The 17,500-nt window shown below is 39.1% G+C and overlaps 1 protein-coding gene across 1 annotated transcript in view; it reads right to left on the reverse strand.

Moving 5' to 3' along the window:
• znfx1 (zinc finger, NFX1-type containing 1) overlaps window positions 1–12,966 on the reverse strand; it is a 40,488-nt gene extending 27,522 nt beyond the window's left edge. Inside the window, exons 1-7 of the mRNA XM_079840146.1 lie at window positions 12,885–12,966; window positions 11,174–11,259; window positions 5,542–7,043; window positions 4,612–4,898; window positions 2,272–2,510; window positions 1,991–2,113; window positions 1,552–1,700 (exon numbers count right to left, since the gene is read on the reverse strand). Coding sequence (XP_079696272.1) covers window positions 1,552–1,700; window positions 1,991–2,113; window positions 2,272–2,510; window positions 4,612–4,898; window positions 5,542–7,043; window positions 11,174–11,240 — 2,367 coding nt within the window. The 5' untranslated portion in view covers window positions 11,241–11,259; window positions 12,885–12,966. The remainder of the gene's footprint in view (window positions 1–1,551; window positions 1,701–1,990; window positions 2,114–2,271; window positions 2,511–4,611; window positions 4,899–5,541; window positions 7,044–11,173; window positions 11,260–12,884) is intronic.
• Between the last annotated feature and the right edge of the window lie 4,534 nt (window positions 12,967–17,500).

Genomic DNA, 17,500 nt, shown 5'->3' on the forward strand with positions numbered 1-17,500 from the left:
GACCAGTAGGTGGCGCTGCGCCGAAACGCTGTATGTTGCCTCAAGTCATGCTTGTGATGACATGTACCAAGTTTGGTTTAAATACGATAAAGCGTTGCGGAGATATTGCCTTAAGAGTGTTTTTGCAACCGCTACGTAAAATTTGTTTGCGCGTTTATCGCAAATGATTTGACGAATCAACTTGATTTGCAAGATTTTTTGTCAGCATGGTCTGAAGATGATCTGGATCAATTTTCGTGCAAATCGGATGAACCGTCTAGGACGAGTTCGTAAAAGTAGGTTTTTCGGAAAATTAAAAATGGCGGGAAAATTTTTATGACGGAAAATGACGTCATAGGGTGCAATCGAATCGCCTTGAGCCAAGGAATCAGAGGAAAAAAGAATTTTGTTTCTAGCCCTTATGGTTCAAAAGTTATTAGCATAAACATGAGTCAAAATTTGGACTGATGGTGGCGCTAGAGGGATTGAGTTTGAGACTCCAAATTTGCTACGGTGACATTTCAGACTGTCCTCTATTAGTGTGCCAAATTTCACAACTTTTTACCATACGGTTCTATGGGCTGCCATAGACTTCGTGGCGGAAGAAGAAGAAGAAGAAGAAGAAGAAGAAGAAGATGAATAATAATAATAAGAACGGGAACGGTTTCAATAGGTGCCTTCGCACCTTCGGTGCTTGGCCCCTAAATATTCTATTGACAGTCCTAAAGCATAATAGACTAGTATAATAAAATAAAATAATGAAATAAAATAAACAAACTATTTTTATTCTACTGACAGTCCTAAAAAGTAATAGACTAGCAGTATAATACAGTAACATTTTTATAAAATAAATAAAATAATAATTTTTTATTGTACTGACAGTCCTAAGAAACGATAGACATAATAAAATAGGATAAAACAAATATTTTTTATTCTATTGACAGTCCTAAGAAATAATAAAGTAGTATAATTAAATAAATAATTAAATAATTATTTTTTATTGTACTGACAGTCCTAAGAAACAATAGACATAATAAAATAAATAATAAAATAAAATACAATAATTATTTTATTCTCCTGACAGTCCTAATAAACAATAGACTACTATAATGATATAAAATTAAATTAAATCATTATTGTATTCTACTGACAGTTCTATGAAATAATAGATTAGTATAATAAAATAAATAATACAATATAATTAAATAATTATTTGTATTGTACTGACAGTCCTAAGAAACAATAGACATATAATAAAATAAGATAAAACAAATATTTTTATTCTACTGACAGTCCCAAGAAATAATAAACTAGTATAATAAAATAAAATTAAATATTTTTTTAGTCCTAAGAAACAATAGACTAGCATAATAAAATAATCTATCTATTATTACTTTATTCCAATAACAGTTCTAAGAAATAATAGACTAGTAGTATAATAAAATAAAATAAAATAATTATGTTTATTCGACCGACAGTGGAATACATAATAGACCATTATAATAAAATAAAATAATAATAAAGCACAGAAATGTCACAATGAAATAGGAGTTATGTCCATAGAGGGCTCACCTCATGATGGGCTTTCCTCAGGTGCTGTGGCAAACCTTTCCGGAAGTTTTGAGCCCTGGTCAGCTCCCTCAGACCGAAACTCTTCAGAGTTTCACTGTTACTTCGTCCTCCAACTCTTACGATGCCCTTTTTTAAGAAGCCATGGATGCCTGGGACACAAGTTAAATATATGAAATATCTCATACATGAAGCTGTAGAGTTATCGCTTACTGTGCTAGTTTGTACTCTCTGGAGTAGCCATTAAAGTTTAAAAGCTTAAAAAAAACTCACTTCTGAGACGTGAGATTACATCATGAGAAAGAGCTCAGAAGGAGGAGGCTTCTCCTTTTAATCTTATGGAAATAACCATGATCTAAAATCTCGTTTTTGTCCATGCTATTACCCTCAAAGCAAGTGAGAATTCAGCCACAGGCTCTTATAAATATAAATAAAATAGTACCTTCTAGAAACTGGTCAAGCGCATGATTGGTGTAGCAGACCACCAGCATAGGGCGACCATGTGACCAGGCCTGATGGTTCTCTAGCAAAGCCTGAGCGATCTTTAGTCCTACATGCGTCTTTCCTGCAAAGAAGAAAACAAACAGCATCTTCAAAACCATTCCCAGATATCTGTGTAGCCCAGAAACAGGGTGCATCTATAATGGTAAAATGTACCTTGTGCATATGCAACTTGACCTCAAGAGTGACCATGCATTATTCCAGATAGTTTAAAACAGTCACCTGTGCCCGGGGGTCCCTGTATGATTGTCAGCTCATTGGTCAAGGCCAGTTTCAGTGCTTGAAGTTGGCTTTCATCGAGACCCATTGTTTCCTCATCAGGCCAGGCGTGTGGGGTCAGGGGGTTAAAGGGCGGGATCTTCTCCTTCCCTTCTGCCATAATGCACGACAGATCGTATGACCTTCCCTCCTCTCGAAGGTAAGCTGGAGGATCCACATTTGTGTTGCACTCCACTATGTACCTAAAACAACACACGTTTACATTATCATATAAAAAAAAAAAAAAAAAACATGTGTTTCCCAAGTCAAGCATAACTATTGTTCAGACCTGGCACCTATAATAATATGACTTGGCACTAGGGGTGTGTGATATTGACAAAACATGATATCTCAATATTTTATGGGATTTTATTGATAATGATAATTAGACGATATTTCGCTGTGTTTATTGTGTTGGTGCCTTGGCAGGTTTAGGACTGGCGTGAACATCTGACTCTTAATGTTTTAGATATTCTTCATAAATTATAAGTTTATATTGATTTTTACCTTTTATGGGCACTTTTACCTTTATAAAGCCATTTTTATACTTAAATAAATGGATGCATAATCTTTTGTGTCAAATTCTTACATTTAAATCAATAAATTAATTTCGAATAATAAGACACAATAGGACTGTTACCAATCAAATTAAATAAGTATCAACAAAATTCATCTTTGCAATGCAAAGGAAACACAGAAACTGCATCTGAAGTGGAATTTAGGTTTATTATTGTATTACTGTTTTTTATGTTTTAAACATAAAACATTGAATATTGATATTTGAAATGATTTAATAAATGAAAAGATACTTTAAATGTGAATTTGACTGTCTTAGTGAGTGAGTCATTGAATCATTTATTCAACAGATTCATTCAAACTGCTGATTCATTTAGGAACTAAGCATTTCGCTGTCTTAAAGGGTTAGTTCACCCAAAAATGAAAATTAGCCCATGATTTACTCACCCTCAAGTCATCCTAGGTGTATATGACTTTCTTCTTTCAGACGTATACAATCGGAGTTATATTTAAAAAAGTCCTGGCTCTTCCAAGCTTTATAATGGCAGTGAATTGTTGTCTCATTTTTTAAGTCCATAAAAGTGCATATATCCATCATAAAAGTGCATATATCCATCATAAAAGTGCATCTATCCATCATAAAAGTGCATCTATCCATTAATAAAACTGCTCCACACGGCTCCAGGGGGTAATAAAGGCCTTAAAAAGCGAAGCAATGCGTTTGTGTAAGAAAAATATCCATATTTAAAACTTTATAAAGTAAATTATCTAGCTTCGGCCAAATCGGAAAAAAAGCGTAACTGGTGTCCAGTTGTCAGACGTAGTGTAAGCCTTTTGAACTGCGAGAGGCACTACACTTTTCCCGTAAGTTGAAAACGGAAGGATCTGGTGGAAGCTAGATATTTCTAAATATGGATATTTTTCTTATACAATTGCATCGCTTTGCTTTATAAGGCCTTTATTAACCGCCCACTTTTATGGACTTCAAAAACGATTCAACAACAATTCACTGCCATTATAAAACTTGGAAGATCCAAGACTTTTTTTAATATAACTCTGATTGTGTTCGTCTGAAACACGGAATCAACCGATTCAATCAAATGGCTGATTCATCTTAATGAGCAAGTCACTGAATCATTCATTCAAACGATTCGTTCTTTCAGTAACAAAACACAGCTTTGTGTTGCTCAGAGACGCATAACAGTCCTGTGGTTTTGTTTGGAACTATTTTTGATGGCAAAATAGAGCAAAAACAGGCAATATTGTGTCTAAAATCACTTAACAACTCTAAGTCACTTAATATTAACTTGTTTATTCAACTGTTGTATAAAATCATTTGTTAAAAAAAAACAGCACTTTTTGTGTGATTAAATTAAATATAATAGACATACAGAGGTATTTTTTGCCCACTTATCTTGAATATTGGGGCCATTATAAATGCATTTTAATACACTAAATCATGCTGTGAAAGCGTGCACTAGTTTAACCTACTAGATTACATCACGAAGTGTGTATGCGTGCACTCTCTAGGTGTGTTTTTGTAAAGTGAGGGACATATTAGATCATGTCAGATTGTACACTGTTAAAATAACAATCATGATATTATCATAAACTAAATATATCGCACACCCCTACTTGACAGTGAGCTCTTTTGACTTGAAACCACCTAGAAACCTCCAGAACACCCTTGAAACCAAAAAACAACCCTATAAAAACCATTCACAACACCTTAGCCACCAAATAGCAACCACCTACAGAGTTTTGCACAAGTAAAGAAGACCTACGTACCTTTGAAAGGGAACATCATTTTCGTCTTGCTCCTGGAGACCTTCCAGGACGTATCGGTAGGCCTCAAAGTAAGCCGTGGTCTCGATCATCAGGAAGGAGTCTGAGGGCTGAACCGTGGCCATTCTGGCCCTGCTCTCCGAAGAAAAACAGAGATTCACCTGTCCCTGCGTTAGTTGCTTTGGGTCCCGATCGGCCACAGTGGCAAACAGGAAGGTTTCGAAGTTGTCCATGGAGAGACAGACAAGGGATCCGTAAAGAAGACGCTTGGAATTTTCCCACCGGACAAACTGTGAGAGAAGTTGCAGTGAAATATAAACTGATAGAAGGAACAATGGTGAGAGCATGATTAGGATTACAGAAGACATGAAGGCCCTGTTTACATCTGGTTTCAAGATGTGTTTTGGTCGATCGGATCACAAGTAGACGAGGGAGACACTTTCAACCACTTCTGTCCTGATTTCTTTGAGGGGAGGGTCTATGGACAGGTAAATGTATGTGTTTATTCAGATCTAATGGATGACATAAGCTTGCGCGGTTTACATATAAACACGACCGGAGACAACGGAAAAACGTCCGGAGACTAGTTCTGCTCAGAAAGCCGCAAAAACATTGCATGTTAGAAATTAGGAATGGCGAGAGAACATTGTGCTTGGTAGGTTTTTCATCTTCAGCCCAAACTTGGGTCTCAAGCCAACAAAGTTTGAATCCCGTCTGGCTAGCTCGCTTCCCATAATGTTTACGCATTAGGTTAGTAAGCAGAGAGCAGGGAGTAATGCGTTTTCTACTACCTTTGGACGTGGTCGAAAGTACACAAGCTAAAAACGTTCACGTTTTAGACGTTAGTCGTCCACTTGTGATCCGATCGACCAGGGGTAAATAGGGCCTAAGTTCTCTCGGACAACAGAAAAGACACTCGTCATTCATGATTACCTTAAGAGGCCGTGGGTCAAACTGCACTTTGTAGGCGATTCCCATTGATGTGCAGAGTGGTAAAATCAATCGGGTGTCACGGTAGACTCGGATGTCATCAAAACGCCTCTTTTCCAATGGCACTCCAGTGTTATCATTGTGCTGGATCCTCAGGATATCCCTGACGCCCTCTCGCAGTGGCCTCACGAAATCTTCCCGCAGAAGTCGGAAGTGCGTGTCCAGATAGATGCGAGCATTAGGGAAGCTTTGAGACATTATGTTGGGTCTCAGGAAAGGCCTCTGGTCATGGTGGAACTCCTCAGTGGTTGGATAGATGCTCATCCTCCTGAAGTCTTCCTCCCCAGGTGGGGCGTCCTCATCATCTGCTAGGAAGGAGTAGTTATCCGACCGCAAGGTGCCTTCCCTTGATTTCTCTTGGAGATGGTCAACCAAACCCTGCACCCTCTCCAAGTCCTCATCAGTGCTGTCGAGAATACGCACACCAGAGGCACGCAACTGGTTGATGGATTGTTTCAAAAGAGCCACCAACATTGAGACGGACAGGACGGAGCTGTGTGGAAACATGTTGAGAACATCAGTGAGAAGGCTGATGATGTTGCTCAGATGTTGGGGATACTGATCCCTCCGAGCTTGCTGGTACTCTGACATCATTCCAGTCACATGATGCGGCAGGAAGTAACAGAAAAACTTTGAGTCCTTGACGACACGAGCCAAGTGAAGCACGTTCTTGCGGTCGATTCGAGACTGGAAGGCCTTGCAGAGAACCTGACAGATCAGCAGCACCAAGTCGCTTTTCATCGTATCTTCCTCAAGCAGATTCTTAAGCCCACTGGAAGAGGAAAGAGTGATGGCCACCTCGGACGCTTCTTTCTCCAGTAGCCCTTCGAGCATTTTATACCCCAGTTTGCGTACATCAGGTGTGCCGTCTCTCCCTCTTCCCCTCCCTCTCCCATGACCCCCTCGACCTCTCATAGCTTCTACTCTTCCTCTTTGAGGTTCTTCACCTTGTGTGCTTCCACTGGCTTGTTGGTCTGCAGGGTGGTAGATTGAATTCACAGGAGCCGGAACAGGATAATTGGCAAAATTTTGATGAGTGATCCCATAACCAGGTCTCCCAAATGCTCGTAAGGGTAAAGATGCATTAATTGGGCGTCCCCTTATCACAGGGCGGTGGACATGTGGCTTGTTTTCTCCTCTCCACGGTCCTCTGCCCCTTCCATCTCCTCCTCCTCCTCTTCCTCTACCTTGTGCATTTGCATCCGGCCATCTTTCCCTTTGGCTGTGTGTACTCCCACTCCTCCTGTCACCTCGACCCCTGCCATCTCCTCCTCCTCTTCCTCCTCCTTGTGCATTTTCATCCGGCCATCTTTCCCTTTGGCTGTTAGTACTCCCACTCCTCCTATCACCTCCTCCTCTTCCTCCTCCCTCCCCTCGGCCACCTCCTCTTCCTCGGACTCGATTGGGAGACCTACTTGCTTGTCTTTGACCTGGCACAGAACCACCTGTTAAAATAAAATTGTTGTGTATAATTAATGAGGATTAGGGGTGTAACGGTTCTGTAAAAAATTTAACCGTGGATCCTCCATTTACGGTTCGGCACTCACTTGCACCGCATCTGACGACGCATATATGATATGGCTTGTTGAAAATAATAAAGCGTAAAACAGACAGACCGAGTTCCGCTAATGTATGTTTCTGTCGATGGATACCAGTGTTAATTTCGTTGACAAATAATTTGTCATAATTTTGTCAACGACTTTTTTTCACTGACGAAAACGAGACGATAACTAAATAAAAACTAGTGTTGGATGACAAAAACTATGACGAAAACTTAAAAACGATTTATAACAAACCAAACAGTTTGAAAATCAGTAGAAAATTGAGAAAGATATGGTTATTTAAAAAGTACATGCACCATTAAAACACAATGTTACGAGTGAGCGAGCTGACTGTGACAAGATGGCCGCCAGGTGCGGATGTCGACCTCCACTGGCCAGCAGCGCGGACGAGACATCTAGCCTTTATTATGTATATCTATGTTCAGGGCTGCTTGATAATTACAGACAGGTGTGTTGGAGCAGGGTTGGAACTGAAATCTGCAGGACGGTAGGGGTGGGAATCTCTAGGCACCTCACGTTTAGATTCGATTACGATTCAGAGGCTGCGATCCGATGATCGAGCATCTTTTTTTCTATACAAATTTTTTTTCTCACTTGGTACTTTAAAAGTACTTTATTTGTACCGACCCATAATTTATTTACTTCCAATATCTTTTATTAATAAAACAAATGGAAGTGATTTTACAAGTCAACAGGAAGGTTGAATTTGCCAGAATATGTCCCAACATTGCAAAAAACCAACAGGAAGTGTCTGTAGCAGCCTACTTGTAGTAGGGGAGCGCGGGGCACAACCTAACGCGGGGTTAGTTGTAACACGCATGGTTTAACACTTTCCACACATGCCAGGATGACGAAACTTAACTTTACAACATTATTTAGAGAAAAAAATAGCGCCAAAATTTAAAAAATCTTTGGAAGATATCACTGAACATTTATTTAACCACAGCAAAAGAAAATTTCTTACTTAAGTTTATTTTTCATTGCTGTTTTTTGTGTTTATTTAAAATAAGACAAATCTGATATTATTGTAATCTTATATCTGTTATTTAACAGTTGAGATGTTCTTTAATGCTGATCTAACAGCAGAAGACACGAGCCACGGTTTACATCCCAGTTGTACAGATGGGGTTACAACAATGAGCCCCTATTAGAAATATGACATTATATTCTATACTTTTATGAATTAATTTGAGAAACCATGAGAAAAGGGTGAATAATGACTAATGAGAGTCAATGTTCAGAAATTATTCGTTATTATTATGTTTTTAGCTATGCGTTTTATCTGTATTTAGCAATGTGTTTGTTGTCAAACTCAAAAATTAGTATATTTTTAATGATTAAAAAATTCCATTATTTTATTTTTAAAAAGTTAATAATTGTATTTTATTGACAAAATATTTTAGTTTGTCTTATATATTTTTTGATTATATCAGGTAACATTTTAAGCTGTACTTTGGTCATGTTACGAGGTACCCCACCTATGGGGCATGTTGTCACACTTCACTTCCATTCTTTCGGGGTAAATCAAGAAAAAAGTATACACTGTATTAATGAAACACAACCACATCATTGTACTAGACATGTGGGGAATTAATGTGAGAAAAAATAAATACTGAGACAGTCAAAAAGCGTTAGGTTGTGCCCCGCTCTCCCCTAAATTAATACAGACTTCAGCATATTCTGAATCACTAACATTTAAAGTAATAACCTCCTGTTACGCTCAATGAGCAATATAATCCTTCAGACAATAAAATAAACATTTTGCTGTACCAAAATCACAGCTTTAAAACAAAAATATAGAATTCTGTACCAGCAGCTCTCATACAAAAGTAGTGCTTGTGGACTTCAGCATATTCTGAATAACATACAGCTGCTCTTATACTGTACACTAATAAATCATAGAGGCTAAAACTTATGACTTCAAACTAAATCCTGAGCACAGACACATTTTTTGCTGTATACCACAATCGAAAAAAGCTTTTATAAAATGAACATTTGAACACTAAATTAACATCTGCAGAGAATACGGATGCAAATCCTTGACACTCAAATTTGCGATAGAGTTTGTGGTTCTCATGTTTCGAAAATATTTTACCGGTAGTTTAGTTTGACACAACTTGCATATATAGTGTGGCCAGCTCATTTTCCCCTTCAACTTCATAGAAGTGCTTCCATACGCTAGCTTTTAATGCTAAGCACCCTCAAACGCAAGCAAATGCACCCTCAGTTGATACAGTAATAATATTGGCGAAACAGATTTGGCAGATTCAAATTCATCTATTTACAGCGTGTTTTTGCTGCGGTGAGTAATGTAGCCAATCACAGATATAGTTGTTGATTTCTTGAACGCGATCAGAAACTCACCGCTCAAAACGCAATTCGCAATTTTTATTCAGTGCTGAGTTATGCTGCCTTCACGTGCTTCGCGATTATCGTAAATACGAGTTTCCTAGGTAAAATTGCACATGAACGCCCTCACATTGAATGCAATGAAACTTGAATGCAATGAGCTCATATTAAATTATCAAATTTGCGATAGCACGTGAAGGCGGCATTAATGCAGGCTCACGAAACCTCTCATTAACAAACAAAGTCAAAGACACAATGCAAGTAAGAGATTTATTGTTGACGGCTTCATTTTTAAAACGGAACTTTGTGAGATCGCGATGAACTGACAAAGCACCAGCATTTTAGTGATCGTAGCGATCTTGGCTAAATCTTGGCTCACTTTCGAGGCTACAGTCATTCATCGAATAATACTATTATTGCTAAGAGGACAGACGACCAAATGCATGCTGCAAAGTTTCAGAAGTGACCATCTAAATAAAAATGCCACTCTGCACCAGACAGAAATATCCTCCTGAGACCCAGAATAGAGGTTTTGCCGCTGTAGAGGACATTATTTAGCTAATTTCTCTGACAACGAACATACACAGTTTTAAGTCTGGATATTCTTATGAAATGCAAGATGTTCTTATGAAAGTATTATTAAACATCTTTTTACATTTACATACTGTCCCAAAACCCTTTAATATGCAAATTAGATACAGTGTATAGACCCATTGCCTAGAATGGGAATGCCATTTATGGCCATGTTTACACACATATTGCATAAAGTAAAATGGTATATCAAATTATTCTATATCTTTCATAACATTGAGAATGATCTTTAAACAAAATTTGGAATAAACAAACTTGAAGCATAAAAATTTAAACAAAAATCCCATTGGTTGTCTATTCATGTCTTTTAATTTTCTCAATATAAGTGTCCTCTACAGAGCAGAAGATATAGCATATAACATTGGAATTTAAAAAAATCTATATAAATTTGTTTTTTATGCCCCAAACAATAATGACCGGGAAAAAACAAATCTAAATTCACAAAACCTTTTTTTCTGGTTCTCAGGGAGATATGTTAAAATACTAGTAACGCATTAAAGCAATGTAAAGGCAGACTAATAGATTAATAGACAATTTGTAGCAAAATGTTTTCTTTAATATTCCAATTATTGGTCAAATACTTGTAAATAAATAATCGTAAATTTCTCAATGTACACTGCTATGGTGGAGCCCGTTGCTTAGCCTATCTGCACTTTACTTTGATACTAGAACCGGGCCTGGCTTGATGACGGCTTGATTTCGCGGAATCATGGGAGTTGTTGTCGTCTTCACCTCTACAGCCGGTGGAAAATAATCTGACGGGACTCGGGCAGAAATCATATTCATGGATGAGCTAACGTATTAAAGATTCATTAACGTTACTGTAGTATGAAGCAGGGTGGGGCTGAAAGCTGTGTGAGTGGAACGAGGCCGCTGGAGCGATTGCTAATGAGAGACGAGTGTGACACTCGGCTCGAGAGCGGTGGAGCTTTTTCTTCCACTCATGCGTATGTGGGGTAATGCAGTGCTGTTTTATCATATTACATACATTTGAGTGCGTTGAAAGTTATGTTATAATGATACACTGTGTGTTAAAAGACAGAATGCAAAGAAGCAAAAAGAAAGATCTATACCTCTACTTTGAGGGCCAAAGAAGCCTCCTCTTCCTCTCTGTTGTCCTCCTCCTCTTGGATTGGCCATTATACAGCTGTTAATGTCTCTGCAAGGCAATTACACCAATGGATTATAGACCTGCTGCAAACCCAAGTTTACAGTAAAGCTTTCATTTTCAAGTTGCTGGATTTATATTCATTTTGTGATTGTGCAGTATATGTGTGTGTGTGTATATATATGTATGGAACATCAATAAAAATATAAAACATTATTTGGTTACACTATTTTAAGGTGGCATTGTTACAGTGTAATTATATATTTAAGTACTGAGTAACATTAATTAACTACGTTAGTATGTACGTTAGGTTTAGAGTTAGTTGCATGTAATTATGCATAATTTAATGTTATTACTGTATAACATATGTAACAAGGACACTGTAAATTCAAATGTTACCCATTATTTGTGTGTAGAATGTGTTCCCTTGCTTAATTGCAAACAAATTTAGATTATATCCACCAGCTCAAACTTTTTGCATTGTCTGGAAAATGTGACATTTTGATGTATAGAAAATGAAAATATTTACATATATGGAGGCACACATGTACTAAAAGGTTAATTAAATATTTGAATGTTTAAAAATAGATTCACATATACAAAAAACTAATATATTAACACATTAAAAATTAACATATGCACATATATATCTTATTAATGGAGCGATTAATGGATACATATATGGATATCTTAACTTATTTACATATAAAGGAAATTCATATATATAATATATACATTTAATGTTTGAAAAATATTAAAAAGGGGCCAAAATCAAATATTTAAATATATTTTTAATATACATTTCAAAATATATTTACATACAAGTACAACATATATTTTCTTCTATTCAGATTTAAGACATTTAAATATATGAAAATCTAATTATTAATATATTTCAATCTATGTGACTTCTGTATATGTGCATTTCTCCATATATCACACAAACAGCACAATACAATGCAAAAACTTGCTCAAATCCTTAGTTATAATCTCTCAAAAGTAGATGCATATGAATCAGTGCCATCACAAACAAGATCAAATACTTCTTCATGTTGTCAATATGAGTGAAGTCTGTCAGTATTTCCTGATTTAAACTCTATGGCATATATCAGTTTTGTAACAGTAGCCTACAAAGTTACACATTATAATTGTATGTGGGATACTGATTGCAAAATATTGTTTATCATCATAGCAACAATTTATCTCTCATAAGACGCGCACGCGCGCGCGCGCACACACACACACACACACACACACACACACACACACACACACACACACACAGGTGACTACATGACTAACCTTTGAAATCTATTGCATTTGCTTAGTAAAATAGAGCTGATGTAAGAGCCGGATACACCATTGATGTTTCATTTCAATAGGCTATATATCAACACACACCTACAGTACCAGATGTCATTTTACAATATATTGTAACGTTATAATATAGCAAAATTATAATATTACTCGCGTTCTTCCTTTAAAAAACAACAACAATAATATTAATAATATAAAATGAAATGGCTGCGTAGCTACTTGTCTACTACCGGAAATGAGAAGGATAAACACAAACGGTTTGAGAATAAAAACAGCAGCGGCAGCAAATGACAGTAGATATAACATAAATAATCGTGTAAACAAAGCGATTGTTGTTTAATATGATCTCGAGCACTCACCTGGTTATGATGTCTTCAGTACTAGTGCGTCTTTATCTCGTCCGTGTGTTTAAGTACCGGTCTAGTTTCGTTTCTCCGCGGTGGGCGGATCCGACCGGCCGGTTTCACTGAGTCAGAACCGAAAGTGATGAACGGAAAACAAAACTCGGTTGCCGTGGTGAGACTGACAGACATGGGGCTTGAAGGAGGCCGGTGTTAGTTGGCACATGGGACACACCTCAGTAGATGTAAGGTTTTGAGAGAAAAAATAAACAAAATAAACGAGAACACACTGACATGCAATGTTCACACACTCTCAAAAACACACACACACATACACACACACACACACACACACACACACACACACACACACACACACACACACACACACACATACACACACACACACCCTAGAGGAGAGCTCACTCACGCATTAGGTCTGTATTATGACCAAATTCATTTGAAAAACAAAATTCATTCAAATTAATATAACATTCCCACATGAAAAAATACTATAGTAGGCCTATATTACAGTAAAATTACTCTAGTAAATACTATAGTGTTTTTGAACCATACTATAATAAATATACTACAGCAAATTAACAAAGTGTAGTAAATACTATAATATAGTACAATTTACTGTAGTTCAAAAACACTCTAGTATTTACTAGAGTAATTTTACTAAAATATATTTATACTATAGTATTTTTTAATGTGGGTTATAATAGGATTCACTACTATACAAGAGATTCTCTTAATGTTAAAATGAAATATAACGCATACCCTAACACATGTTTAAAGTAAACACCAACAACTGAGGTTTATAGTGACGCATTCATATTCATTTCTAGTTATTTAACGAATCAAGACTTGTTAAAAATGTGCTTGTAAGTGATCTACGTCTGAAAAACACTGGTATACAACACAAAAGAAGATATTTTGAAGAATGTTGAGGTAAAAATACTATGGGGTCCATCAACTGTACCATATTATTCAATGTATATTCTTCTGTGTTCAGCAGAAGGAAACTTATACAGGTTTGAAACAACATGAAGGTGATGAGAGAATTTTTTTTTTTTTGGGGTGAACTGTCCCTTTAAATCCTGCCAGAGGCCACGAGACAAAACTGAAACCTATTTCATATGTCTTGTATGCAAATAGCTTCAAAAAGGGAAAGCAAAATCAGCCCAAGTTACAGGGCAAACAGGTCAATCTCTAGAGTCAAAAACACAGCCTGTTATTGCTGTTCAACAACACTAACACACAACACACACATCTAATGTGGCAGAGCAAATAAGCATAAAGTGCAAACATGACCTGCTTTAATAAATTATTGACTGCGGAGACACAAGCTGTGGTGAATGAGAAAGACATGAGATAAATGGTACAGCAAGACTTCCCCCAGTGTAATTTCGTCATAATTCTACACAGATACTGCCAAGTGCCCTTAAAGAAAACAGGAGGGGTATGAACACAATGTGCATTTCATCCGTTTATGACTGGTTTGCCGGACATGTGCAACGACTGAGTAAATTATTTTGCAGTTAAGTCATATAAACACACCGATCAGGCATAACATTATGACCACTGACAGGTGAATAACACTGATGATCTCTTCATCTCCTGTTAGTGGGTGGGATATATTCGGCAGCAAGTGAACATTTTGTCCTCAAAGTTGATGTGTTAGAAGCAGGAAAAATGGGCAAGCGTAAGGATTTGAGCGAGTTTGACAAGAGCCAGATTGTGACGGCTAGACGACTGGGTCAGAGCATCTCCAAAACTGCAGCTCTTGTGGGTGTTCACGGTCTGCAGTGGTCAGTCTCTATCAAAAGTGCTCCAAGGAAGGAACAGTGGAGAACCGGCCACAGGGTCACGAAGGACCAGTGGAGAACCGGCCACAGGGTCATGAAGGACCAGTGGAGAACCAGCCACAGGGTCATGAAGGACCAGTGGAGAACCGGCCACAGGGTCATGAAGGACCAGTGGAGAACCGGCCACAGGGTCATGAAGGACCAGTGGAGAACCGGCCACAGGGTCATGAAGGACCAGTGGAGAACCGGACACAGGGTCATGAAGGACCAGTGGAGAACCGGCCACAGGGTCATGAAGGACCAGTGGAGAACCGGCCACAGGGTCATGGAGGACCAGTGGAGAACCGGCCACAGGGTCATGGAGGACCAGTGGAGAACCGGCCACAGGGTCATGGAGGACCAGTGGAGAACCGGCCACAGGGTCATGGAGGACCAGTGGAGAACCGGCCACAGGGTCATGGAGGACCAGTGGAGAACCGGCCACAGGGTCATGGAGGACCAGTGGAGAACCGGCCACAGGGTCATGGAGGACCAGTGGAGAACCGGACACAGGGTCATGGAGGACCAGTGGAGAACCGGCCACAGGGTCATGGAGGACCAGTGGAGAACCGGACACAGGGTCATGGAGGACCAGTGGAGAACCGGACACAGGGTCATGGAGGACCAGTGGAGAACCGGCCACAGGGTCATGAAGGACCAGTGGAGAACCGGCCACAGGGTCATGGAGGACCAGTGGAGAACCGGCCACAGGGTCATGGAGGACCAGTGGAGAACCGGCCACAGGGTCATGGAGGACCAGTGGAGAACCGGACACAGGGTCATGGAGGACCAGTGGAGAACCGGCCACAGGGTCATGGAGGACCAGTGGAGAACCGGCCACAGGGTCATGGAGGACCAGTGGAGAACCGGCCACAGGGTCATGGAGGACCAGTGGAGAACCGGCCACAGGGTCATGGAGGACCAGTGGAGAACCGGCCACAGGGTCATGGAGGACCAGTGGAGAACCGGCCACAGGGTCATGAAGGACCAGTGGAGAACCGGCCACAGGGTCATGGAGGACCAGTGGAGAACCGGCCACAGGGTCATGGAGGACCAGTGGAGAACCGGCCACAGGGTCATGAAGGACCAGTGGAGAACCGGCCACAGGGTCATGAAGGACCAGTGGAGAACCGGCCACAGGGTCATGGAGGACCAGTGGAGAACCGGCCACAGGGTCATGGAGGACCAGTGGAGAACCGGCCACAGGGTCATGGAGGACCAGTGGAGAACCGGCCACAGGGTCATGGAGGACCAGTGGAGAACCGGCCACAGGGTCATGAAGGACCAGTGGAGAACCGGCCACAGGGTCATGAAGGACCAGTGGAGAACCGGCCACAGGGTCATGAAGGACCAGTGGAGAACCGGCCACAGGGTCATGGGCGGCCGAGGCTCATTGATGCGAGTGAAGGCTGGCCCGTGTGGTCCGATCAAACAGACGAGCTACTGGAGCTCAAACTGCTCATGAAGTTAATGCTGGTTCTGATAGAAAGGTGTCAGAATACACAGAGCATCTCAGTTTGTTGTGTATGGGGCGGCACAGCCGCTGACCAGTCAGGGTGCCCATGGTGGTCATAATGTTATGCCTGATCGGTGTAAACAGTGTCATTAAACACAGGTGCCTTATCATTTCATGTCCTCCAAACTGACCATCACTTAAAATGAAACAAAACATTTAAGTGTGCATTAGTTACACTTTATATCAATGGTCGACTTATAATTTTAGCATTTCAACCCTTTAAGAGCTGAAGGCATTTTTAGAGTTGTTTTTTCTGAGAGACGCACACAAAAGTAAAGACTCATAACACCAAAACTACATCAAGGAGAGTCAAGGCATTTAGGAAATATAAATCAGCCTACATTAGGACATTCTCATGCTGAGAAACTGACACAAATATATATCATTTTTATTATAATTTTACATATCTTTCTTATCGGACTAAATATTTTTGTTGATGAAACTTTACGACATGTGAGCTGCACCTGGATCAAATTGTGTGGTGATGGCATAAAGTAATCATAAGTTACAGCATTTGGAACCAAGGAAGCCTTTTGTTTGAGCCCTTGACGCCCCCTATGGGCATTTATAAAATGGCCATGAGGAATATCTTGTGATCAATGCAATGGATTATGTATTATATGATTTTGGGCTCATTTTAATCGTGAGAATCTGCTGTAAATAAATAATCTGTGCATGTTTCATGAAGTTATGAGCGAAAATGCCACATGAAATTACATATTTGTTTTTAGTTAGTGCCTGTGCACATATTACTCGATTTGTACAGACTCAGAGGCAAGGTTCCCTCTAATTTCTTTTCTCGCTGAGCAAAACGTTTCTCTATTGGGCGGACATTTTGGTCACCAGAGCAAAAACATTCTTTACATGTACAGCGCACGTAAACGCACACAAAAAAAGTGGTTACATCTTCCGTTTTAATGTGCCATTTCTATTTTATTTAACCCTTGATGTAACAGTGATATATTAAAAACTTTTTTTTTTTAAACAGTTAATTCAGAAGTCACTAATTTGCGCACATTTCACAGTGATGTTAACTGTAGTCTTCTTTACCAAGAAATACTATTAAAATCCCGCCCAGGACAGTTCAATTCTTCATAATAATATAATATTATATAATAAAATTAAGCAGTTTCACTGAGATGGTTTTTAATGTGTTTTTGTAAGTCATTTATTGGCGACAGGCAGTATTAAACCATCAAAATGAAATGTTTGTTTATTGCCAATGAATTTCCAATATTCTCTATATCAAGGTTTTCAAACTTTTTAAT

This window comes from Gobio gobio, assembly GCF_949357685.1.
Source record: "Gobio gobio genome assembly, chromosome: 17".
NCBI lineage: Eukaryota > Metazoa > Chordata > Actinopteri > Cypriniformes > Gobionidae > Gobio > Gobio gobio.